Here is a 15,206-nt window from a genome sequence, read left to right on the forward strand (position 1 = left end):
TGCATTGTTGTTAGTCTTTGTTACAAAGACGGTCGGTGACAAAATTATGCACAATGTGTAAATAGCTTTTAGCATCTCAGTGTTATTCTCACCTGTACATAAAAACATATTTGATTGATTGACCTGTGTGTAGTCCTATTGACAGACGGTTAACATGAATTGATTGCCAGCCAGCTAGCACTCACTAGATTTGGTTCTGGGTTCCAAGAATAACCTGTGTGTGTCCTGTGTCGTCCCCTCAGAGTATGGAGCCTCTGGAGTATGAGGTGAAGACCCTACAAGTGGCTCTGGAACAGGTCCAAGCTACACTGACCTCTCCTGATCTTTCCCGACAGAGTCTCAAAGAACAACTGGCCCAGAGACAGGTAGCTAACTTCAATTCTAACTTAACAGAGAATAACACAGAATTTTTAATAGCATTTTATTCTCATATCATGTTCTTGTTGTTGTTGTTCTTCGTCTACTTCCCTTCCTCTTCTTTCTCTGTCTCTTTCTACTTCTCCTACCTACGTCTCACACTTAAGGTTTGTGGGTAAAATGTAAAGTTTCCTCCTGTGTGTTCTCCTAGCGTCTGCTGTCAGAGATGGAGGGCTTCAAGCTGCAGGTGCAGGCGGTGCAGCTGTGTCAGAGCGCCCTGCGCGTCCCAGAGGAGGTGATGCCTGACCTGGCTATCTGTCACACAGCACTGGGCCTACAGCAGGAGGCCAGCCAGCTACAGCATGTCGTAATACAGCAGTGCAACATTCTACAGGTAGGGAGGCCGCAGCACACTGTGTAACGGAGGAGAAACCGCATAATGAATAAGACTGCCTGTGCCTGAAGACTTGTGTTAGTTCCCTGAGCTAATACCTAGGTTTTAGCTCAACGTACAGTGCCTTGCGAAAGTATTCGGCCCCCTTGAACTTTGCGACCTTTTGCCACATTTCAGGCGTCAAACATAAAGATATAAAACTGTATTTTTTTGTGAAGAATCAACAACAAGTGGGACACAATCATGTAGTGGAACGACATTTATTGGATATTTCAAACTTTTTTAACAAATCAAAAACTGAAAAATTGGGCGTGCAAAATTATTCAGCCCCCTTAAGTTAATACTTTGTAGCGCCACCTTTTGCTGCGATTACAGCTGTAATTCGCTTGGGGTATGTCTCTATCAGTTTTGCACATCGAGAGACTGACATTTTTTCCCATTCCTCCTTGCAAAACAGCTGGAGCTCAGTGAGGTTGGATGGAGAGCATTTGTGAACAGCAGTTTTCAGTTCTTTCCACAGATTCTCGATTGGATTCAGGTCTGGACTTTGACTTGGCCATTCTAACACCTGGATATGTTTATTTGTGAACCATTCCATTGTAGATTTTGCTTTATGTTTTGGATCATTGTCTTGTTGGAAGACAAATCTCCGTCCCAGTCTCAGGTCTTTTGCAGACTCCATCAGGTTTTCTTCCAGAATGGTCCTGTATTTGGCTCCATCCATCTTCCCATCAATTTTAACCATCTTCCCTGTCCCTGCTGAAGAAAAGCAGGCCCAAACCATGATGCTGCCACCACCATGTTTGACAGTGGGGATGGTGTGTTCAGCTGTGTTGCTTTTACGCCAAACATAACGTTTTGCATTGTTGCCAAAAAGTTCAATTTTGGTTTCATCTGACCAGAGCACCTTCTTCCACATGTTTGGTGTGTCTCCCAGGTGGCTTGTGGCAAACTTTAAACGACACTTTTTATGGATATCTTTAAGAAATGGCTTTCTTCTTGCCACTCTTCCATAAAGGCCAGATTTGTGCAATATACGACTGATTGTTGTCCTATGGACAGAGTCTCCCACCTCAGCTGTAGATCTCTGCAGTTCATCCAGAGTGATCATGGGCCTCTTGGCTGCATCTCTGATCAGTCTTCTCCTTGTATGAGCTGAAAGTTTAGAGGGACGGCCAGGTCTTGGTAGATTTGCAGTGGTCTGATACTCCTTCCATTTCAATATTATCGCTTGCACAGTGCTCCTTGGGATGTTTAAAGCTTGGGAAATATTTTTGTATCCAAATCCGGCTTTAAACTTCTTCACAACAGTATCTCGGACCTGCCTGGTGTGTTCCATGTTCTTCATGATGCTCTCTGCGCTTTTAACGGACCTCTGAGACTATCACAGTGCAGGTGCATTTATACGGAGACTTGATTACACACAGGTGGATTGTATTTATCATCATTAGTCATTTAGGTCAACATTGGATCATTCAGAGATCCTCACTGAACTTCTGGAGAGAGTTTGCTGCACTGAAAGTAAAGGGGCTGAATAATTTTGCACGCCCAATTTTTCAGTTTTTGATTTGTTAAAAAAGTTAGAAATATCCAATAAATGTCGTTCCACTTCATGATTGTGTCCCACTTGTTGTTGATTCTTCACAAAAAAATACAGTTTTATATCTTTATGTTTGAAGCCTGAAATGTGGCAAAAGGTCGCAAAGTTCAAGGGGGCCGAATACTTTCGCAAGGCACTGTAACAACACAGTCTTGAGGCACACAGAAGACCAGAGTTTTGAATCCGGTTAGACACACCTGCAAGCCACGAACAGTTCACATCCTTCATTGTGCACCAGTATTGACGTTCCTTGATTTCCTGTCCTTCTGTAGGAGGCTGTTGTGCAGTATGAGCAGTATGAGCAGGAGGCGAAGCACTTCCAGGGGCTGATAGAGGATGCCCACAGGGTCATCCAGGACCGACCCATTCCCACCAGCACTATCCAGGAACTGCAGGCTCAGATCCTACACCATGAGGTATAGTACAACACATTGACAGTGGAAGAAAATAAAATATTTTGCACATATAAAGGAATTGAAAACCTCTAGATTCTGGTACTGGTTCTGATAAGTAGGTATCCAAAACAAATGTAAAAAAAAAACAACAACTAAGTAAACATTGTATAAGTGTATGCCTACAGTGTATATAGATGCTTAACTTGTTGTGAGCATAACCACTGACTGTAATTGGGATGCTACTAACAGGAGCTGGCCCAGAAAATCAAGGGTTACCAGGAGGAGATAGCCAGTCTGAACTCGAAGTGTCAGATGCTGACTGTGAAGGCCAAACATGACACCATGCTACTCACTGTGAGTGACACGGAGCGGGTGGGGCTTACCGTGGAGGACCTGGATGGAGACGTAGACAAACCATCTGTTCTTATGGTGACTGGCCGACTCCCCTCCTTTACTAATGATGTGTTTTGTACTGCATGTATTTTCTGATTACCGGTAATGAACTAACTCAGATAAATCACTCCACTGTTAATCCTGCTAGCCTTCATCAAATCTGGAATCTCACGGCTAGCATGCAGTCTGTCAGAAAGTTACTGAATGCGCTAGTCTTACTGAGTTCTTGGTGATGGACTGACTCTAAAACATGAATGCTCTTTGTGTATCTGTCCTAACTGTCCTGCGGTGTGTCAGATGACGGCTGGCCGCTGTCACACCCTTCTGTCCCCGGTCACCGAGGAGTCTGGGGAGGAGGGTACCAGCAGTGAGATCTCCTCTCCTGTCTGTCGCTCCCCTTCTCCCAGCACTCACACACAGGTATCACCTACTGAGCTCTCTCTCTCTCTCTCTCTCTCTCTCTCTCTCTCTCTCTCTCTCTCTCTCTCTCTCTCTCTCTCTCTTAATCTCGCACTCTCTCTCTCTCTCTCTCGCCCTCACTCTTAATCTCGCACTCTCTCTCTTCTACTCTCTCTCTCGCCCTCGCCCTCTCTCACTCTCTCTCTCTTTCTCTCTCTCTCTCTCTCTCTCTCTCTCTCTCTCGCCCTCTCGCTTAATCTCGTACTCTCTCTCTTCTACTCTCTCTCTCTCCACTTTCCCTGCAGACCATGAGGGATGAAAGGATTCTCTATCCCCTGTCATCCTGTTTTAAATGCATTGCATTAGCACTGATTAACACATAGCTTCTGGCTACTGTACTTCTCCACAAAGTGCCTGCCCACATACCTTAATGTGTACCGACCTAGGCACCAAGTAACACTATGGTGCCTCTCTGTGAAGGGTTACACATCAACCCCTCTATCTCTGAAGGCTTACACATCAACCCCTCTATATGTGAAGGCTTACACATCAACCCCTCTATCTGTGAAGGCTTGCACATCAACCCCTCTATCTGTGAAGGCTTACACATCAACCCCTCTATCTGTGAAGGCTTACACATCAACTCCTCTATCTGTGAAGGCTTACACATCAACCCCTCTATCTGTGAAGGGTTACACATCAACTCCTCTATCTGTGTAGGCTTACACATCAACCCCTCTATCTGTGAATGCTTACCCATCAACCCCTCTATCTGTGAAGGCTTACACATCAACTCCTATCTGTGTAGGCTTACACATCAACTCCTCTACCTGTGAAGGCTTACACATCAACTCCTCTATCTGTGTAGGCTTACACATCAACTCCTATCTGTGTAGGCTTACACATCAACCCCTCTATATGTGAAGGCTTACACATCAACCCCTCTATCTGTGAAGGCTTGCACATCAACCCCTCTATCTGTGAAGGCTTGCACATCAACCCCTCTATCTGTGTAGGCTTACACATCAACCCCTCTATCTGTGTAGGCTTACACATCAACTCCTCTATCTGTGTAGGCTTACACATCAACTCCTCTATCTGTGTAGGCTTACACATCAACTCCTCTATCTGTGAAGGCTTGCACATCAACTCCTCGATCTGTGAAGGCTTACACATCAAATCAAATGTTATTTGTCACATACACATGGTTAGCAGATGTTAATGCGAGTGTAGCGAAATGCTTGTGCTTCTAGTTTCGACCATGCAGTAATATCTAACAAGTAATCTAACCTAACAATTTCACAACAACTACCTTATGCACACAAGTGTAAAGGAATGAATAAGAATATGTACATAAAAAATATATGAATGAGTGATGATATGGAACGTCATAGGCAAGATGCAGTGGATGGTATAGAGTACAGTATATACATATGAGATGAGTAATGTAGGGTATGTAATCATATAAAAGTGGCGTTGTTTAAAGTGGCTAGTGATACATTTATTAAATACATTTTTCTATTATTAAAGTGGCCAGAGTTGAGTCAGTATGTTGGCAGCAGCCACTCAATGTTAGTGGTGGCTGTTTTAACAGTCTGATGGCCTTGAGATAGAAGCTGTTTTTCAGTCTCTCAGTCCCTGCTTTGGTGCAACTGTACTGACCTCGCCTTCTGGATGATAGCGGGGTGAACAGGCAGTGGCTCGGGTGGTTGTTCTCCTTGATGATCTTTATGGCCTTCCTGTGACATCGGGTGGTGTAGGTGTCCTGGAGGGCAGGTAGTTTGCCCCCGGTGATGCGTTGTGCAGACTTCACTACCCTCTGGAGAGCCTTACGGTTGTGGGCGGAGCAGTTGCCGTACCAGGCGGTGATACAGCCCGACAGGATGCTTGCGATTTTGCATCTGTAAAAGTTTGTGTTTTGGTGACAAGCCAAATTTCTTCAGCCTCCTGAGGTTGAAGAGGCTCTGCTGCGCCTTCTTCACCACGCTGTCTGTGTGGGTGGACCATTTCAGATTGGCCGTGATGTGTACGCCGAGGAACTTAAAACTTTCTACCCTCTCCACTACTGCCCCGTCGATGTGGATAGGGGGGTGCTCCCTCTGCTGTTTCCAGAAGTCCATGATCATCTCCTTTGTTTTGTTGACGTTGAGTGTGAGGTTATTTTCCTGACATCACACTCCGAGGGCCCTCACCTCCTCCCTGTAGGTCGTCTCGTCATTGTTGGTAATCAAGCCTACCACTGTAGTGTCGTCTGCAAACTTGATTATTGAGTTGGAGGCGTGCATGGCCACGCAGTCTTGGGTGAACAGGGAGTACAGGAGAGGGCTCAGAACGCACCCTTGTGGGGCCCCAGTGTTGAGGATCAGCGGGGTGGAGATGTTGTTACCTACCCTCACCACCTGGGGGCGGCCCGTTCGGAAGTCCAGGACCCAGTTGCACAGGGCGGGGTCGAGACCCAGGGTCTCGAGCTTGATGACGAGTTTGGAGGGTACTATGGTGTTAAATGCTGATCTGTAGTCGATGAACAGCATTCAACTCCTCTATCTATGTAGGCTTACACATCAACTCCTCTATCTGTGAAGGCTTACACATCAACTCCTCTATCTGTGTAGGCTTACACATCAACTCCTCTATCTGTGTAGGCTTACACATCAACTTCTCTATCTGTGTAGGCTTACTTTGCTCACTTGTGTTGTCTTCTTTCAGATGGGACGAGACACCCTCCCCAGAGCTCCCGTACAGGAGCTAAATGACCCGATGTTTGAATCTGAGGCTAACCTAGATGACCTTCAACGCTCCTGGGAGACTATGGAGAATGTGGTACGCAATTCATATATACCTATTTGTGCTGCTACCTACACTACCGTTCAAAAGTTTGGTGTCAAAAGTTTTTTAGTTTCTTGGCAATTTCTCGCAAGGAATAGCCTTCATTTCTCAGAATAAGAATAGACTGACGAGTTTCAGAAGAAAGACATTTGTGAGCCTGTAATCGAACCCACAAATGCTGATGCTCCAGATACTCAACTAGTCTAAAGAAGGCCAATTGTATTGATTCTTTAATCAGGACAACAGTTTTCAGCTGTGCTAACATAATTGCAAAAGGGTTTTCTAATGATCAATTAGCCTTTTAAGATGATAAACGTGGATTAGCTAACACAATGTGCCATTGGAAGACAGGAGTGATGGTTGCTGATAATGGGCCTCTGTACGCCTATGTAGATATTCCATAAATACATCTGCCGTTTCGAGCTATAATAGTCATTTACAACATTATTAACAATGTCTCCACTGTATTTCTGATCAATTTGATGTTATTTTAATGGACAATTTTTTTTTTGCTTTTCTTTTAAAAACAAGGACATTTCTAAGTGACCACATAACTTTTGAACGGTAGTGTATGTCCTATCCTCACTTGCTTTTATGTTTGACTACTGTGGTGGCATATTTCTGCTTTACCAAATGAGGAGAGTTACAAACTACACACCAGTCAGAGTTATACTTAAACTCCATCTTTAATAATAATAAGCTTTGCAATAGCCTTTTTGACTTTCAATGATGCGCTATCTCTAATGAACCATTGAAAAGTGACTACAGAAAAATATAAAGATCTTTTATAGCCAAGATACACTCCTCTTAACTTACAGGATGAACCACAGATCTTAGGAACTGTTCACAAAGAAATACTTTTTCTTGAGAAAGGGGTATCCCTTAGCCAGATAACATTCGCTATAAATTATCGTTCAGTTTGGTCCCTCAGACGAAGTTCTAATCTCGTTCCTGGTACTTCATAGTACAAAAACACCAACTCATCCAATGGCATACAGTATATGAATTATCAACTCTAGATACTCCCATCTCAAGTAAACCCCCTCTTGACCCCACTCCTGGGCAAGCTCACTGAGGGGAGTGAGCCTCTAGGTCATACACTGTCCCAGGTTAAGTGTAAGATCAGAGAGGACATACAATGTTTCCAGACACTGCCATACACCTCCCCCCAATGGGAAAAGGAGGGCGTGACTGGCGCACAGACATTGTGGAGACAAGTAATTGGTTCCCCATTAACCACGCCATCTCTTCACATGGTTTAAGAATAGATAAAGACACATTCACACATGAAGACCATGTTACATTCTGTCCTCTTCCCTTTCTGATATTGGGGATAGCACCAGGGACATGTAAAAGACAAGCCTGACCTCTCCTCTCTCTGAGCCCCAGGTGACTGAGCCCCAGCTGAGGGAAAAGTGCAACTGCCAACACTATAGTCCAAAAGGATAGATTCTAATGACAAACATCTCACATAAGCATATTATGCAAATAAAACATCTTAATCATCTATGTTACGCAACTAATTCTGATTCATCCGCCACACTACCTCAACTATTTGGAAAAGTTTATAAATCTACTGTGAAGTACAACTATTTTTGACTACTGCTATGTCCTCTCCTGTCCAGATCAGTGAGAAGCAGAGGTCTCTGTATGAGGCGCTGGAGAAGCAGCAGTGCAACCAGGGTTCTCTTCAGTCTATCTCCTCTAAGATGGAGGCCATCGAGGCCAAACTCAACAAGCCACTGGAGGCTGACCGGAGCACAGATAGTCATATGGAAGCCCATCAGGTAAGGGAGTATCAGTATCGCTTGAGACTGAAAACATAACATTTCGCTATGCTCAAGAAACCAATTTCCGCATGACCTCTCGGTATGCTCATGACCCTATGTTTTCCATATTCGTCACCTACAATGTGATATTATGGTTCCAACCCTAATCAATGCTCAGTGCTCAGCATAGCCTTCCCATCCTAACTAACACTGTTATTCCCTCTACCAGGCCGTGGTGGAGGAGGTTCAGAGGCTGCAGGAGGAGATAGACAAGCTGCAGACCAGCTTCTCAGACCAGCTTGGTTCTGATGCTGTGGACGACACGGCCCACCAGCTGGCCATGCAGTCCACCCTCACTGTCCTGTCTGAGAGGATGGCCACCATACAGATGAAGGCCTCAGGAAAACGACAGCTACTGGAGGTAATCAAGCTCTGTGTTCTGTATTTGTAGCAGATAGGGGCACTGACACTGTCTCAGATTTTTATTGATATTTTATTGTGTTACTATTTTTCCTTTAGTTTATTTATCACATTTTTGCTTTTCACAGTAAGATTGTGCACTTGACAAACAAAATTGTATTTTATTTTGATTTGATGTTAATTAAGCAGTAGATTTGAAGGTTTGAGTGTCTAAGTTGAGATGGCCATTAAAAGTATGTAAATTGAGGAGTCAAGCTTCGTGAGCATAACAACTAGTTGTGCCTAGCATATTTCATGTGATGTCTTGTCACGTGCTGCCCTGGTCTGTCCAGGAGCGTGTCAGTGACCGTCTAGAGGACCAGCATCAGGAGCGTGTCAGTGACCGTCTAGAGGAGCAGCATCAGGAGCGTGTCAGTGAACGTCTAGAGGACCAGCATCAGGAGCGTGTCAGTGACCGTCTAGAGGAGCAGCATCAGGAGCGTGTCAGTGAACGTCTAGAGGACCAGCATCAGGAGCGTGTCAGTGACCGTCTAGAGGAGCAGCATCAGGAGCGTGTCAGTGACCGTCTAGAGGAGCAGCATCAGGAGCGTGTCAGTGACCGTCTAGAGGAGCAGCATCAGGAGCGTGTCAGTGACCGTCTAGAGGACCAGCATCAGGAGCAGACCTTACGACATTACCTCAACCAAGCTGACCAGATGGACCAATGGCTGCTCAGCACCCGCGAAGCCCTCCGTCCCAGTGCTGAGGAGGAGCAACTCATAGACGGCCAGGTTAGAACAGAGGCCCCCCTACTGGCAGATAAACACACACACGCATGCACTCACACATGCACAAACGCACGCACACACGCACACACACACACACAGGCACGCACGCACACACACACACACACACACAGGCACGCACGCACACACACACACACACAGGCACGCACACACACACACACACACACAGGCACGCACGCACACACACACACACACACACACAGGCACGCACGCACACACACACACACACACAGGCACGCACGCACACACACACACACGGACGCAAATATGCACAGACACAAGAGTAAACAAGAGTGTAAGCAGCATAGTTATAGGGCGGGGCTGCCTTCACGGGGTTCGTTAGGTTACTAAGTGGCTGTAACACTAGTCTAGTTATGCAGATTATGCAGATGTCTTTCGTGTCTCTACATGGGGCCTATTCAGTGACAACATAGGGGCCATGTCAGCAAGGGGGCTGGCTTATTCGTTAGATTAATCGAATTCCGACTGCAGGGATTGGTTGGTGGCGGAAGTGGGCCAGCCTACTGGAATATCAAAGTAGGGAATCCCAACTGATAGGCAGGGAGGGGGGAGGATGAGGGGGAGGGGGGAGTCACTCCCTTTCTTGAAGAGACCTGTTTAATTTACCGATATACACTTAGGCAAGGCTATGGGTCTCATCTTAATGGAGGATTAACCCTTCATGTAGGAATCTTTGATGCAACATTTACTTTGGGTCTTCTGTGGTAGCTCCAGTATATTTTCATTGCAAGGATGTATTGTGATCCAGGCCACTTGGGAATCTATACTTGAGCGGGAACATGTATGCTGAACATGGGATTAGTGGTAGTGTGCTGTGTTGTTAGGGAGGCGAGGGTGTTGGTAAGGAGGTGGCCCTACAATGATGAGAGACCTGCTGCTAATGAAGGGGTCTATACAGACCATGGGCCTGGGGTCCAGTTAACTGTCTGCCTGGTGGGCCCGGTTAACTGTCTGCCTGGTGGGCCTGGTTAACTGTCTGCCTGGTGGGCCTGGTTAACTGGCTGCCTGGTGGGTCTGGTTAACTGGCTGCCTGGTGGGCCTGGTTAACTGTCTGCCTGGTGGGCCTGGTTAACTGTCTGCCTGGTGGGCCTGGTTTACTGTCTGCCTGGTGGGCCTGGTTAACTGTCTGCCTGGTGGGCCTGGTTAACTGTCTGCCTGGTGGGCCTGGTTAACTGTCTGCCTGGTGGGCCTGGTTAACTGTCTGCCTGGTGGGCCTGGTTAACTGTCTGCCTGGTGGGTCTGGTTAAGTGGCTGCCTTGTGGGCCTGGTTAACTGTCTGCCTGGTGGGCCTGGTTAACTGGCTGCCTGGTGCCTGATTGACTGGCTGACTGGTGCCTGATTGACTGAAGGATCCACTTGGAAGGCAGCATCATGTTTGAGCTGGCCTCTCTCCTGCTGCTCCAGAACATGCTGCAGGAGATAGAGCAGAAGGTGGTGGCCCTGTCGGAGCTGACCATGCGCAGCGAGAGCCTGCTTCTGGAGGGAAGGCAGGAGACGCGGATGGACATGAGGGAGGACACAGAGCAGCTGGCCAGGAAGCTGCGGACGCTGAAGGGAAGTCTGCTGGAGCTGCAGAGGATGCTGCAGGACAAACACATCAACATCCAGGTCAGGCTTTTTTCTGGATACCTGTAACTCTCACTAAAGTGCTCTCTGTGAGATGCATGTGATTACGTTTAAGAGTAAACCATGTATTGGTGTCAATGGAGGATTTTAAAAAACAAACTGTAAACACGTACCTTTATTAGGTTAGTTCACATTTCAATCCCTAAAAGGATCTTCACCAGGTCAATATCCTAAGGGCTAACCATCTAATGTCTAATGCCTTCGCCTTGTTTGACAAGCATGACACTCTAGCATAGGATGCTTTCCAGGAGATGAAAGTGTCACTGAGTAGATGTGATGTCTCTGTGCTGAGCCCCTTCTAGTGTCTTCTTTCTCCTCTGAGCCTTCAGCGTGATGCCTGTTTGTCTCCTCCTGGTCTTTACTGTGGCTAATGTTAGCAGGGATGTAATTGGGTGAACTGGATTGCAAACAAATTTGCTTGCATTATGTGTCTTGCTCTCTTGTTTGAGGTTTACAAATCAAAATAACAAGAGTTTGATCTAAATCTACTCAAATAATCTTAACCTAGCCTTGATGTTTGGTCGGTCTTGTTGTCAAGATATGAATCAAACGAATCCTTACATGAATAACCATATCTCTTGTCTTTTTGCTCACAACTGTTTCCATAAATAACCCTCTCTCTGCCTGTGTCTGGTTCCATGGCTCTCTGCAGGACCAGGAGGAGAGTGAGTCTGACTCCACTCTGTCTCAGGGGCCCATCGTGCAGGACTGCCTGGTCCAGGCCCACACCACACTCTCACAACACCACCAGGACAGCCTCCAGAGACAGAGGGTAGGGAATTCTTTCTCTCTCACACATACTCACACTATCAATGCCATGTCCGTGTCTGAAAGATCCTGTTTGTTTGTTAGTTCATTCATTCATTCATTCATTCATTCATTCATTCATTAATTCATTCATTCATTCATTCATTCATTCATTCTATCATTCATTCAAAGAGAAGCAGACCGATCACGTTGGTGTGTTGTTGTTTAGGAGCTGGAGGAGCAGCTAGCTGAACAGAAGAAGCTGTTACAGTCTGTAGCCAGTAGAGGAGAGGAGATCCTGATGAAGCAGGCCTCACCTAGCAGTGTCAGGTATAAACACCTGAGAGAACAGCAACACAATGGTCTGACATGGAGATTCTGTTGACTTTCCAGCACTTTATCTTCCACACTGTGTCATGTTTTTACGTTATGTGATGTTGTATATGTTTTTGGCCTTGAGGTTTTTTGCTTCATGTTATGTTTTTGGTGTGCAGTATGACGGAGCCCTGCTCTCCGGAGATACTGCTGGAGCGAGAGACCCGGGCTGCCCAGTACCAGATGAGACAGAGGTGGGAGAGCCTGAGGAAAGAACTGAGCACCAAGCTTCAGCTCCTACAGAAAACCCTGGAACAAGACCACAAGCAACAGGTACTGACCTCACCGTCCATCAATGCCTACTCCCAGCAGGCAACACTGGTTGAAAGGCTGTTCTGGTTTCAACCAGATTTAGCCGCTGAGCTGTAGCAAGTACTTTTATAAATCACTATGAAGTCATACCCTCTGAGGTAGTGTGATGTCTGACGGTGACATGGCCATACTCTGTTACAGGTTTCCTCCAGAACTGCCGCTGGTACCCTGTTTAAAGCAGAGATCCGTAAAACAGAGGACACATCTTCACTGAAGATGTTATATGAGGGTTTCAGCCAAACGATGGAGGAGATGTCTTGTCAAGTAGGTTAATAACAGCCTTATAACATCACTGTTATTGTACTGTATGTTATTCTTGTTTTCTGTTTTTGAATTATGTTTACGTATGGAAATATACAGTTCAGCTATGCACTGTATCTATCAGGAATGGGGACAATTCCATTTCAGCTCGGCAAATCCTTCCTGAATTGACTGAATTGAAATGGGAGTTTCTGTTTACTTCTTGAATTGACTGTATTGAATTGGAATTGACCCCAACACTGGTATCTCTGTCAAAGACTGGGGCCTCTGAGGGTAAGGTGATCCCCATGGAGCAGCATCTCTACCAGGCTGTGTCAGCGACCTCCTCCTGGCTGGATGATGTAGAGAACACCCTGTTCTCTGGTCCTACGCTGCTGACGGAGAACGCTGAGACACAGCTACAAAACCAGGAGGTAGACCACTGCAACACTTAACATCCTTTTTCACAAAGCACACAACGTCTACTCTCTTAGTATTATGACATCTCAGAATGTGATCATGGTCTTTAGAAACAGCCAGCCGGTCCCTAATCATCCTAGCCCTTTTGAGATGTTCAGATCTGAAGGATCTGTATAGATATAAGCAGTGTAGTGGTGGAGCTTCTGTATTGGGCAAAGGGGAAGGTTTAGGGAGCAAATAAAGACTCTTTCCAAGTCTTCCTCCATTCCTGTGTTTCACCTGGTGCCAGGGATGTTTGGTGATTCTGTCATCTCTGTTTCTTCCAGGCCTTAGGGAGGGATGTCAGTGAGGTGACTGGGGTGGTGAGCCACAGTCGGGGTCTCCTAGGTCAACCTACAGGGCTGTGTGCGGAGGACCAGGTCCTGTTAGAGGACACACTGGACTGTCTGACAGAGAGGCTGCAAACTCTGGACTCTGCCCTGGAGCGACGCTGTGAACACATGAGGACTAGGATGCAGGAACTCACTGCCTACCAGGTATGTTAGGATCATAGTCCATAGTTAGGATACTATATATGTACATGTGGTGTACTTGTCTCTAGTCATTGTACTATTATGCAGGAACTTAGCCACAGACTGACAGGTTAGGTTACTGTACATGTGGTGTACTTGTCCCCTTTTGAGACAGTGTCTGGACTCTGATCAAGCCTATTCTTGGACTAAAAAGCTTGCTTAGTGGTGATTTTAAGTCCAGGAATGGCCTTAAGCTGGGTCCAGGAAATTGTCATTAAGTGTTATATTACTATCTTACGTACTGTATCTCTATATAAGCAATGCATTGAGTTTATCTTGTATTGGTTAATGCAGACGGAGTCACAGCTTGTCCTTGCTGATTTAACCGACACCAAGTGCCAGATCCTTCAGACTTTGGCGGGAGCCACGGACAGACCAGGATCCAAACAGCTTGAGGTGAGACATCAGGGGGTCATATGTACTCATGACAAGTCTTACAATGCATTATAACTGCAGGCTTTAATTTCCTCTCTAAGTTCTTCCTGCTCTTATTATTAAAGATAATAAAAATACATTTTATAAGATGCTAACCAGTCTTGGTTTTGTCTGGTAGGTCATAGCTGAGGCTGAGGAGGGTTTGAGAGAGTTTGAGCAGAGGATCACCCAGCTGAAAACAAGAGGAACAGAACTACAGGCAGAACAGATGTCCATCAATGAGATGCTCAAGCTACAGGTATCTGACCTCTCCATACAGACAGTTCACACACACACAATACACACAGACAGACACACAGACACAAACACAAAATTATTCACCAATGTATTTTTACACACACACTGCAGAAACATAAATTAATCATATTATATCTGTATGTCTTTTCCGCCTCCTTCTTCTTCTTCTTCTTCTCCTCATCCACAGGATGCCTATGAGGAGTTGGTGATGACGGTGGGCTCGCGGCGTAGCAGCCTGAACCAGAACATGGCTCTGAAGGGGCAATATGAGAGGGCTCTGCAGGACCTGGCTGACCTGGTGGACACTGCTCAAGACAAGATGGCCGGCGACCAGAGGGTCATCGCCAGCTCTGTGGAGGAAGTTCAGGTTCTCCTTGACAAACACAAGGTAGACTTTAACCTTCCATGGAAGTAGATTTACAATAACTTGAATAATACAATTAATAAAATACATCAAAGTCAAAAAGCAATTCAAGACTACAGAATTTTAGGATCTCTGTGTGAATAGTGCAAAGTCCCTGAGCACAGCTCAAACTCAAACTTTGGTCACCATGACCAAAGGCAATGACCGTAACCTCTGCTCCAAGAAAGCTGGCTGCCTCGGGGGAGCCTAGTTAACGCCATCTTCATTGCAGTACTGCTCAAGAGTGTTTTTCTCTCTCTCCAGGAGTTCTTCCAGAGTCTGGAGTCCCACATGATCCTGACGGAGACGTTCTTCAGGAAGATCAGTGGCCTGGTGGTTCCTAGAGAGAAGCAGGCTCTGGAGGAGATACTGACCCTGGCCCAGGGAGTCCTCAAACAGGCCCACAGGAGAGGGGTGGCGCTGGAGTACATACTGGAGGTAGGAGAGTTGTTGTTGTAGTAGTAGTACTAAACTCAGCAA

General features: G+C 46.0%; 2 protein-coding genes across 3 annotated transcripts in view; both read left to right on the plus strand.

Annotated features, from left to right (window-relative positions):
* The window catches only part of LOC110505847 (ensconsin), a 448,490-nt gene that overhangs the window by 198,477 nt on the left and 234,807 nt on the right, over nt 1-15,206 (plus strand). The gene's annotated exons all lie outside the window — the stretch shown is intronic.
* The window catches only part of LOC110504238 (nesprin-1), a 181,794-nt gene that overhangs the window by 125,438 nt on the left and 41,150 nt on the right, over nt 1-15,206 (plus strand). For both annotated transcript variants that reach the window (XM_036962622.1, XM_036962623.1), the window contains 20 exons: nt 243-365; nt 569-751; nt 2,624-2,767; nt 2,996-3,175; nt 3,437-3,559; nt 6,245-6,358; nt 7,990-8,151; nt 8,363-8,554; nt 8,886-9,323; nt 10,764-10,967; nt 11,638-11,757; nt 11,962-12,062; nt 12,227-12,380; nt 12,561-12,683; nt 12,938-13,093; nt 13,406-13,615; nt 13,946-14,047; nt 14,205-14,324; nt 14,511-14,711; nt 14,991-15,164. In XM_036962622.1, the coding sequence (XP_036818517.1) occupies nt 243-365; nt 569-751; nt 2,624-2,767; nt 2,996-3,175; nt 3,437-3,559; nt 6,245-6,358; nt 7,990-8,151; nt 8,363-8,554; nt 8,886-9,323; nt 10,764-10,967; nt 11,638-11,757; nt 11,962-12,062; nt 12,227-12,380; nt 12,561-12,683; nt 12,938-13,093; nt 13,406-13,615; nt 13,946-14,047; nt 14,205-14,324; nt 14,511-14,711; nt 14,991-15,164 (3,324 nt within the window). The remainder of the gene's footprint in view (nt 1-242; nt 366-568; nt 752-2,623; nt 2,768-2,995; nt 3,176-3,436; nt 3,560-6,244; nt 6,359-7,989; nt 8,152-8,362; nt 8,555-8,885; nt 9,324-10,763; nt 10,968-11,637; nt 11,758-11,961; nt 12,063-12,226; nt 12,381-12,560; nt 12,684-12,937; nt 13,094-13,405; nt 13,616-13,945; nt 14,048-14,204; nt 14,325-14,510; nt 14,712-14,990; nt 15,165-15,206) is intronic.

The sequence above is a fragment of the Oncorhynchus mykiss genome, chromosome 25 (genome assembly GCF_013265735.2).
Source record: "Oncorhynchus mykiss isolate Arlee chromosome 25, USDA_OmykA_1.1, whole genome shotgun sequence".
Lineage (NCBI taxonomy): Eukaryota > Metazoa > Chordata > Actinopteri > Salmoniformes > Salmonidae > Oncorhynchus > Oncorhynchus mykiss.